The sequence below is a fragment of the Haliotis rubra genome, unplaced genomic scaffold (assembly GCF_003918875.1).
Source record: "Haliotis rubra isolate DU_JTF1 unplaced genomic scaffold, ASM391887v1 Scf361, whole genome shotgun sequence".
Classification (NCBI taxonomy): domain Eukaryota; kingdom Metazoa; phylum Mollusca; class Gastropoda; order Lepetellida; family Haliotidae; genus Haliotis; species Haliotis rubra.
This window is the reverse complement of record NW_025767037.1, coordinates 726,808-739,143: the sequence shown is the minus strand read 5'-3', so window position 1 is coordinate 739,143 and position 12,336 is coordinate 726,808. Positions and strand designations below refer to the sequence as shown.

The following is a 12,336-nucleotide window of genomic DNA, read 5'->3' as shown; positions in this document are numbered from 1 at the left end:
TCAGTATATCTATCAGTATATCTAGATGCTTCAGAGTCAGCATTGAGCTGCAGGTCTGGACATCTATCAATATACAGCAGCAGGAATGTATCAGAATATCTATCAGTATATCTAGATGCTTCAGAGTCAGCACTGAGCTGCAGGTCTAGATGTCTATCAATATACAGCAGCAGTAATGTATCAGAATATCTATCAGTATATCTAGCTATAGATGCTTCAGAGTCAGCACTGAGCTGCAGGTCTAGATGTCTATCAATATACAGCAGCAGTAATGTATCAGTATATCTATCAGTATATCTAGATGCTTCAGAGTCAGCACTGAGCTGCAGGTCTAGGTGTCTATCAATATACAGCAGCAGTAATGTATCAGAATATCTATCAGTATATCTAGCTATAGATGCTTCAGAGTCAGCATTGAGCTGCAGGTCTAGATGTCTATCAATATACAGCAGCAGTAATGTATCAGAATATCTATCAGTATATCTAGCTATAGATGCTTCAGAGTCAGCATTGAGCTGCAGGTCTAGATGTCTATCAATATACAGCAGCAGTAATGTATCAGAATATCTATCAGTATATCTAGCTATAGATGCTTCAGAGTCAGCATTGAGCTGCAGGTCTAGATGTCTATCAATATACAGCAGCAGTAATGTATCAGAATATCTATCAGTATATCTAGCTATAGATGCTTCAGAGTCAGCACTGAGCTGCAGGTCTAGATGTCTATCAATATACAGCAGCAGTAATGTATCAGAATATCTATCAGTATATCTAGCTATAGATGCTTCAGAGGCAGCACATCAAAACTATAATTATGAAGACAACCTAGTGGTAAATACACCGACATCTTAAAAAAAATACAGTCTGTACCAGTCAGCTGACTCTACCAGGGAACCAACAGTGTCCCCAGTCAGCTGACTCTACCAGGAAACCAACAGTGTCTCCAGTCTGCTGATTGAATCAGGGAACAAACAGTGTCTCCAGTCAGCTGACTCTACCAAGGAAACCAACAGTGTCTCCAGTCAGCTGACTACCAGGGAACGAACAGTGTCTCCAGTCAGCTGACTACCAGGGAACCAACAGTGTCTCAAGTCAGCTGATTCTACCTTTTGAAACAATGGCTAATACATGGTCATCATATATTTCTCAATAAGGAAATTGAAATAATTCAAAATAACTCATAATGTATGAAGTACTTACTGATATAAATATACCATAAAAGTATGAACTTGAAATACATAATTGTCTATCTTGAAATTTGGTTATTGGAGCAGGGTTGAGTGAAGCAGCCACAGTCCCAGCCCTTCCCCATCCTTGACAGTCTGCTGCCCCTGCCCCACCCCTTGTCCTGCCCATGTTTTATTAGTCTTGAAATACCTAGTCCCCTGCCACTGCCCAGTCTTGCCTTAGTCTTGAAATGCCTTATTCCACTGCTCCTGCCCCAGCCCTTGAATCAGTTCTGTTCCTTAGTCCCCTGTGCCATCCCTCAAGTCTCATCCCTTGCTCCTTGCCACAGATTTGAAATCCCTAGCCGACCTACCCGAAATGAAACCAGTCCCCCCCCCCCATCCCCACCCCTTCTCCCTGCTGGCCTACATGTGTAGACCTGGTGACTCATCTTGCAACCATTCAGGTGGAAGAAAACATGGGCAAATATGTCCTGGTCTTATCAGCTTGAATGACCGGATCATTACAAGGCAAGGCTATGTATCTGCCACCCTTATACCAATGCAAGCTTTATACAGGCTTCTGTCAACCGTACAGCAGGATTTGTACTCATCACTAAATAATGCTTAGATAGAAAGATATCAGTAAGCATCATGAAACTCTATAAGTGTTTCTGCTCTTATGAACACATAACATTTGTGTGCATGAAGCAAGAGTTACCGCAGAATAATGGACCAATCCGATGCAGATCTGCATGTGAACAGATATGCCCTGAATGGAGGCAGATACAGTACAGTTCCCCAATCAGTTCATTTTAATCTCCCCCACACTCACTGGCATCCACCACCTTCATGCCATTGTGGGGAAAACGTTCAATAATAACTCAGGAGATATCTCTCCCATATGTGAGTGAGTGAGTATGGTTTTAGGCTGCTTTTAGAAATATCGAGCAATATCACGGCGACGGACACCAGAAATTGGCTTCACACATTGTACACACATGGGGAATTGCAAACCCTGATGTTCAGCGTGACAAAGGGAATGTGTCTTACATCTGAGTGAGCATAAATACATGTATATCAAATAAATGCATAAAAATGATCTTAATTACATACAAACGTACAAAAGCATGAGAATGGAGAACATTAATGGTTATTCGAGAAAGAAATTGATAATGGTACAAAAGACATTTTATAACGCTTGTATTTGCACGTCGGTACATTCATTATACCAACGGCCAGAGGATAAAAGTTCATAACATTCATGTAAAACATGAGAGAGATCAGTCGTAATTTTATAGCTAAATCTAGAGCCCCTCCTCCATGAAGTTCACCTATTCTCTCAAAGATATGATTAGTAATTTCCTCGCCTTGTTTTATAATCTGGTTTAGTTTGTTTCATAATGACAGGATTATTTGCTGGTCTATTTCTTTGAAAGTCAATGATAAGTTTCTTTTGTTTTAGACACAATGTTCCAAAAGGTTTTCATTACACCACTTAACAAAAACATATATCTTCTTTGTGTGTGTACTTATTGTCAAAGAGTGGACTCTTGATTGCTTTTTCATCAGCAAACCTGAATCTAGAACAGTTAGGTTAGCACAAGAACTGAAAAGTATTGGAGACAATGCACATCCTTGTGGAGCACCGCTATTAACAGATACAGTCTGAGAATGAGTGCAGTTTGACATACTGACAACACATTAACCGCCAGGCTACTACACCACCACTCCTCTCCAATATGTTAACATATTTCCAGCTAGCGTTTGGTATGAGGGTTGCCAAAAAGTAATCCATTAAAGCTTTCTGTGTATTTTAAGTGATGATCAGATAAGACAAGGCATGAAAAGAACAATGAAAGAGTTTTAGATGGAAACTATCACTGGGGAAACCAGAGCAGCGAAAGACCTAAATGTTACTTAGATAAACTAGTGTTACCGAGTATGTTCCTGGAATTCTGAATCATCAACACATGACTTGATTGGTGTGACCGTGTATGGGTGACCACTGTAACACATGACTTACTTGGTAGGAACGGGTATGGGGAATCTTGGTGACTCATGACTTACTTGGTATGAAGGTGTATGGGTTATGTTCGTGACACATTACTTACTTGGTAGCAATGTGTATGGGTAATCTTGGTGACACATGACTTACTTGGTAGGAATGTGTATGGGTTATCTTGGTGACACATGACTTACTTATTTGTTATTACCTGGGTATACACAATTACAACCGTATTATGTCCTATACATGTTATTACCTGAATATACACTACACCTGCATTATGTCCTATACTTATTATTACCTGGGTATACACAATTACAACCGCATTATGTCCTATACTTGTTATTACCTGGGTATACACAACTACATCTGCATTATGTCCTATACTTATTGTTACCTGGGTATACACAACTACACCTGCATTATGTCCTATACTTGTTATTACCTGGGTATACAAAACTACATCTGCATAATGTCCTATACTTGTTATTTTCTCGGTATACACAACTACACCTGCATAAAGTCCTATACTTGTTATTACCTGGGTATACAAAACTACACCTGCATTATGTCCTATAATTATTATTACCTGGGTATACAAAACCACTACTGCATAATGTCCTATACTTGTTATTTTCTCGGCATACACAACTACAACTACACCTGCATAATGTACTATACTTATTATTTTCTCGCTATACACAACTACATCTGCATCATGTCCTATACTTCTTATTACCTGAGTATACAAAACTACACCTGCATTATGTGCTATACCTGTTATTTCCTGGGTATACACAACTACATCTGCATTATGTCCTATACTTGTTATTACCTGGGTATACACAACCACACCCGCATAATGTCCTATAGCTGTAAGTATGCAGGTATTCAAATGCACTCTGTCCTTCAAACTGGTGTATATCTATCGCCATGTTTGTACACATGAATGTGTCAGGTCCCTGGAATGCAGACTTTGACACATGTGTGTCACTGTAAATAAGCACTGCACACATGAATGGGTAATGAGGACTGTCCACTATTACCTGCTGGCTATCACTTCTTGTATGTAGTCTATACTTAGCATATATCTAAAGGAAACAACAGGCAACTGTTTCATAAAGATGTTCATTGACAGGTGAAATGACTAACAAAACACTGTGTAAGCACAAACTTGTATATAGAATGTTCCATATGCCGAAGTAAGTATTGATGATTGATATTAATAATCGTGAATCACCCAAGTTGTCTTGTTACTGTGATTCAATTGACTTAAGGCAAATATTGTGGAGAGTATAGTAAATACTAAAACAGTTTAGAAAGAATTTCACATCAGACATGTGAAACAGCAAAACAGGATGTGACCATGTTGTGTTCCGGCCACTCTCACTGAGGTACATATCGCTGGGGAAATGTCCCTGACTACTGTCCAAATATTTACCCACAAACAATAGATTATTGCAACAGACATGGCTTAGTTCACTGTCAACATATTCTTGGAGATCTGTCACTTTGACACAAAACACAACATCTACCGGCACACACCTGGTGTGGATTTCCATACAGACATCCCTTTACTACACATCTACCTGTATACACCTGCTGCAGATTTCCATACAGATATCCCTTCACTACACATCTACCTGTATACACCTGGTGCAGATTTCCATACAGACATCCCTTCACTACACATCTACCTGCATACACCTGGTGTAGATTTCCACACAGATACTTCCCTTCACTACACATCTACCTGTATACACCTGGTGTAGATTTCCATACAGATAATTCCTATCACTACACATCTACCTGCATACACCTGGTGTAGATTTCCATACAGATACTTCCCTTCACTACACATCTACCTGTATACACCTGGTGTAGATTTCCATACAGATACTTCCCATCACTACACATCTACCTGCATACACCTGGTGTAGATTTCCATACAGATAATTCCCTTCACTACACATCTACCTGCATACACCTGGTGTAGATTTCCATACAGATACTTCCCTTCACTACACATCTACCTGCATACACCTGGTGTAGATTTCCATACAGACATCCCTTCACTACACATCTACCTGCATACACCTGGTGTAGATTTCCATACAGATACTTCCCTTCACTACACATCTACCTGCATACACCTGTTGTAGATTTCCATACAGATATCCCTCCCATCACTACACATCTACCTACATGCACCTGGTGTAGATTTCCATACAGATAATTCCCATCACTAAACATCTACCTGCATGCACCTGGTGTAGATTTCCATACAGATACTTCCCATCACTACACATCTACCTGCATGCACCTGGTGTAGATTTCCATACAGATAATTCCCATCACTACACATCTACCTGTATACACCTGTTGCAGATTTCCATACAGATAATTCCCATCACTACACATCTACCTGCATACACCTGGTGTAGATTTCCATACAGATACTTCCCATCACTACACATCTACCTGCATACACCTGGTGTAGATTTCCATACAGATAATTCCCATCACTAAACATCTACCTGCAGGTAGATATGTAGTGAAAGGAAGTATCCTTACCTTATCCGTATGGAAATCTGCAACAGGTGTCAGTTGCTATGTTAACCTTCATTACACTTGCAGTTACCTTAATAACACATGGACAGACTGTTGCCAAGTTAACCTTCACAACACTTGCAGTTACCTGTTACCTTATCTGTATGGAAATCTGCAACAGCTGTATGCAGGTAGATGTGTAGTGATGGGAGGTCCCATCTTCATATTCATATCATGATGACAGAGTCACCAACCTTGTGTAACCTTCAGAATTCTGCCAACTGTCATGGTATCTTTCATGGCACTGACAGATGCCATGTTACCATAATAACACAGTGAGTTCATTAATAAGGTGTTTCGCCATTTGTAGTAATATTCCAACAATATCATGGCGGGGGGCACCAGAAATGGGCTTCACACATTGTACCCATGTGGGGAATCTAATGCAGATCTAAACACTCGGCTACCCAACCACCCCTAGACACACAGTTGCAATGTTAACCTTCACGACACTTGCAGTTACCTTAATAACACAGTGACAGACAGTTGCTATGTTAACCTTCATTACACTTGCAGTTACCTTAATAACACAGTGACAGACAGTTGCTATGTTAACCATTCACGACACTTGCAGTTACCTTAATAACACAGTGACAGACAGTTGCCATGTTAACCTTCACGACACTTGCACTTACCTTAATAACACAGTGACAGACAGTTGCCATGTTAACCTTCACGACACTTGCACTTACCTTAATAACACAGTGACAGACAGTTGCTATGTTAACCTTCATTACACTTGCAGTTACCTTAATAACACAGTGACAGACAATTGCCATGTTAACCTTTATTACATTTGCAGTTACCTTAATAACACAGTGACAGACAGTTGCTATGTTAACCTTCACGACACTTGCAGTTACCTTAATAACACAGTGACAGACAGTTGCTATGTTAACCTTCACGACACTTGCAGTTACCTTAATAACACAGTGACAGACAGTTGCTATGTTAACCTTCATTACACTTGCAGTTACCTTAATAACACAGTGACAGACAGTTGCTATGTTAACCTTCATTACACTTGCAGTTACCTTAATAACACAATGACAGACAGTTGCTATGTTAACCTTCACGACACTTGCAGTTACCTTAATAACACAGTGACAGACAATTTCCATGTTAACCTTCATTACACTTGCAGTTACCTTAATAACACTGTGCCAGACAGTTGCCATGTTAACCTTCATTACACTTGCAGTTACCTTAATAACACAGTGACAGACAGTTGCTATGTTAACCTTCATTACACTTGCAGTTACCTTAATAACACAGTGACAGACAATTGCCATGTTAACCTTCATTACACTTGCAGTTACCTTAATAACACAATGACAGACAGTTGCCATGTTAACCTTCACGACACTTGCAGTTACCTTAATAACACAGTGACAGACAGTTGCCATGTTAACCTTCATTACACTTGCAGTTACCTTAATAACACAGTGACAGACAGTTGCTATGTTAACCTTCATTACACTTGCAGTTACCTTAATAACACAGTGACAGACAGTTGCTATGTGATTCTTCATTACACTTGCAGTTACCTTAATAACACAGTGACAGACAGTTGCTATGTCAACCTTCATTACACTTGCAGTTACCTTAATAACACAGTGACAGACAATTGCCATGTTAACCTTCATTACACTTGCAGTTACCTTAATAACACAATGACAGACAGTTGCTATGTTAACCTTCACGACACTTGCACTTACCTTAATAACACAGTGACAGACAATTGCCATGTTAACCTTCATTACACTTGCAGTTACCTTAATAACACTGTGACAGACAGTTGCCATGTTAACCTTCATTACACTTGCAGTTACCTTAATAACACAGTGACAGACAATTGCCATGTTAACCTTCATTACACTTGCAGTTACCTTACCACCCCTAGACAAGTGCCAGACAGTTGCAATGTTAACCTTCACGACACTTGCAGTTACCTTAATAACACAGTGACAGACAGTTGCCATGTTAACCTTCACGGCACTTGCAGTTACCTTAATAACACAGTGCCAGACAGTTGCCATGACAAACTATAAAACACTAACAGTTGCGATTGTAACCCTTATTCTTTTGTGACAGATATCATAGATAGTTGCTGTGGTAACTCAAAGACAGAGCACACGTCAATCTACAGTTAGATTTTTCACCAGACCTGGAATACAATCATAAGCTTAACCTCCTTGATATAATGAATTATGATGAATCATGAATACCAACAGGAGATAGTGTTGCTCAGTAGCAACAGGTTCGAACTTGAAAAAGTATTCAATATGTGAAGGATTGTTTACATGGCTATCCAATAATTGATATGAAGGCTTGATTAATGAAGCAGAAAAAGCTGGGCACATACCATGAGCATGATCAATACTGTACTCACCAGTGTCACTGGGAGAACCTCATACTGTCAACTGTCATAGCAAACCATATAAAAATACTAAGACTAAAACACATCAACATGATTGAGGCTTTCCATATCTGACATGGTCTAGATCTCTTGTATTTCAGCTCTTGGTGACTCTACCAAGATAATGACACTGTTATATCTGACATGGTCTATGTCTCTTGTATATTACAGCTCTTGGTGACTCTACCAAGACAATGACACTGTTATATCTGACATGGTCTAGATCTCTTGTATTACAGCTCTTGGTGACTCTACCAAGATAATGACACTGTTATATCTGACATGGTCTAGATCTCTTGTATACTACAGCTCTTGGTGACTCTACCAAGACAATGACACTGTTATATCTGACATGGTCTAGATCTCTTGTATTACAGCTCTTGGTGACTCTACCAAGACAATGACACTGTTATATCTGACATGGTCTAGATCTCTTGTATTACTGCAGCTCTTGGTGACTCTACCAAGATAATGACACTGTCTATATCTGACACCAAGACAATGGTCTACATGGTCTATCTCTTGTATATTACAGCTCTTGGTGACTCTACCAAGACAATGACACTGTTATATCTGACATGGTCTAGATCTCTTGTATTACAGCTCTTGGTGACTCTACCAAGATAATGACACTGTTATATCTGACATGGTCTAGATCTCTTGTATTATTACAGCTCTTGGTGACTCTACCAAGATAATGACACTGTTATATCTGACATGGTCTAGATCTCTTGTATTACAAGCTCTTGGTGACTCTACCAAGATAATGACACTGTTATATCTGACATGGTCTAGATCTCTTGTATTACAGCTCTTGGTGACTCTACCAAGATAATGACACTGTTATATCTGACATGGTCTAGATCTTTGTATTTCAGCTCTTGGTGACTCTACCAAGATAATGACACTGTCATATCTGACAGGGTCTAGATCTTTTGTATTACAGCTCTTGGTGACTCTACCAAGATAATGACACTGTCATATCTGACATGGTCTAGATCTTTTGTATTACAGCTCTTGGTGACTCTACCAAGATAATGACACTGTTACTCCTGACAAGGTCAACGTGTCTTGTACTCACTCTGCTATTGCTCTCTGTGATAAGTCTTCAAGATCAGCAACATCAAATAAATGTGTGTCTTGGAGGCCAAAATGGTTCTTCAAAGAGGTCAAGAACACATTGAGGTTGTCCTGTAATGAAACAAAAGGAAATTGATAAATGATAAGAACAAACTATTGCCGTGACTTGATGGTCACAGCTCACTCTCCAATGTGGACTCCAAAGTTCATATGTCAAATGTAGTGCTTTCAGTTGAGTTTTTGAGCACCATAGCTCAGATAACCAACACATCCTCAGGTTGTCAAGGGTCAAGCTGATAGCGTGGCCTGGAAATCTTAAACTATTTTCTCAGTTACTGCATGGTTTGACAACAGTTAAACACGAAAACATTGGATTATTTATGACACAAATTGTAGTAAGGGGTATAGGGTGGACATGTCTATTTGTACCAGTAAAAAAAGCTCACCCACTAAGATGACACAATTTAACATGGACACCCCATTCAGAAACAGAAAACTGATTCAGGGCCAATCAGATCTTATTCTAACCTCTTAATGCCAAATACCAGGCTGGAAAACTACAAGTACCATCGTTACATCCTTTGTATGACATGATGACTGATATTATGTTCCTTGTGCAGACACTCTATCCCGGAGGCGATCTATACACTTCACATGTAGATACTACAACATTACTGTCTCACTGAATATGACGAAGTGTCTGTGATGCAGGATATGTTTTTCATATGAATGAATTTTTGTGGGGATAAACCCACACTCTTTGCATATTGAAGTCTCTTACCTGACTTGTCTTGGCCATTGAAACTCATAATAAATTGATCAAAAGAGCTGAAGTATTTGAAGGTGTCACATGTGCACTATACAACACTAAAGCTGTTTGACATTGCTGATGCATGGAGGTTTATACAACACTAAAGCTGTTTGACATTGCTGATGCATGGAGGTTAGAATGAATCAAACCTGAACTTATGTTCATAGCAGTATGTATGTGTGTATACATACACTCATGGAAACGAATAAGGGAACACATGAAAGTACAAGTGTTCCTTTCTTTATTTCCAGAATTTCACTCACAGTGCCATTTATTCCTTGTAAAGACACCTGGAAAAGAATAAAGGAACATTGTACGTTCATGTGTTCCCTTATTCGTTTCCATGAGTATATATAATTATACCAACAGGACCTAATGTCCTTAACATAAGGCATGACTTCCATTTTTCTCCTTGTTAACTCTACCTGCACCCAAGTGATGACACCTATTTCTGTACACCTGACTGGCTTGTTAACTCTCCCTGCACCAAGTGATGACACCTATTTCTATACACCTGACTGGCTTCTTAATTCTACCTGCACCAAGTGATGACACCTATTTCTATACACCTGACTGGCTTGTTAACTCTACCTGCACCAAGTGATGACACCTATTTCTATACACCTGACTGGCTTGTTAACTCTACCTGCACCAAGTGATGACACCTATTTCTATACACTAAACTGGCTTCTTAATTCTACCTGCACCCAAGTGATGACACCTATTTCTGTACACCTGACTGGCTTCTTAACTCTACCTGCATCCAAGTGATGACACCTATTTCTGTACACCTGACTGGCTTGTTAACTCTACCTGCACCAAGTGATGACCCCTATTTCTGTACACTTGACTGGCTTGTTAACTCTACCTGCAATCAAGTGATGACCCCTATTTCTGTACACCTGACTGGCTTGTTAACTCTACCTGCACCCAAGTGATGACACCTATTTCTGTACACCTGACTGGCTTGTTAACTCTACCTGCAACCAAGTGATGACACCTATTTCTGTACACTTGACTGGCTTGTTAACTCTACCTGCAATCAAGTGATGACCCCTATTTCTGTACACCTGACTGGCTTCTTAACTCTACCTGCACCCAAGTGATGACACCTATTTCTGTACACCTGACTGTCTTGTTACTTGAGTGAGATTTCCCATGAATGAACAGTCATGTACAACAAAGACACTAGAAACTTTGAAACCTGTTCACAAATGTCTGTCAAGTGATATTTGTTTAGTGTTTTACTAATCATTCACACTATTCTACTCTTTCTTTTCACCATGAGCATCCAACCTCTAAATGACGACAAACTGTTCAGATTGTTCTGGAGCAAGTGACATGTATTTGAAGATAATCTGTGACACATCACCCTCATGAGAATGTTGTCTACTACCGTTCACCTGAAGGTTGTCAGTAAGGTCAGGCTGTTGTCTAATGGAGGCCCACTTACATGACATTCTCTCAAATACTTAAAACTAAAACCACAGCATGGAAAGGTTCAGGTAATATATTCCCTTACATGACATTCTCACAAATACTTAAAACTAAAACCACAGCCTGGAAAGGTTCAGGTAATATATTCCAGCCTTAATGAATCTGTGAATCCAGTATGTGAATGAGTATGAAAAACATGCAGAAAATCTGCAACAGCAGTAACTGAATTAAACAATGTATGTCCCACACACCCCACCTATGGTACATTACGCTGCACTCGGACAGCAATGAGAGTATGTAAAATATCCTTATCAGTTGAAAAACAATGTCATTCAAAAACGAACTATTTCATTGTGAAACAAAAGCATTCTTTTCCACTCAATTCAAACGTGTAACATATGACAATATGATTGATGGCAGTACCCCATGGCAAACTATAGAATATACCCATGGTACATGACACAACACACACACGGTTCATTACACAACACCATGGTACATGACACAACACACACGGTACATGACACAACACACAAAGTACATTACACAACACACACGGTAAATTTCACAACACACACATGGTACATTACACAACACACAGTACATTACACAACACACACATGGTAAATTACACAACACACACACGGTACATTACACAACACACACATGGTACATTACACAACACACACATGGTACATTACACAACACCATGGTACATGACACAACACACACACGGTACATTACACAACACACAAAGTACATTACACAAACACACACGGTAAATTTCACAACACACATGGTACAT

The 12,336-nt window shown here is 39.5% G+C and overlaps 1 protein-coding gene across 1 annotated transcript in view; it reads right to left on the bottom strand.

Annotated features, from left to right (window-relative positions):
• Positions 1-12,336, bottom strand: part of LOC124285514 (LIM and calponin homology domains-containing protein 1-like) — a 162,202-nt gene that overhangs the window by 60,717 nt on the left and 89,149 nt on the right. The window contains 1 exon segment of the mRNA XM_046721755.1: positions 9,285-9,394. Within this exon segment, the coding sequence (XP_046577711.1) occupies positions 9,285-9,394 (110 nt within the window).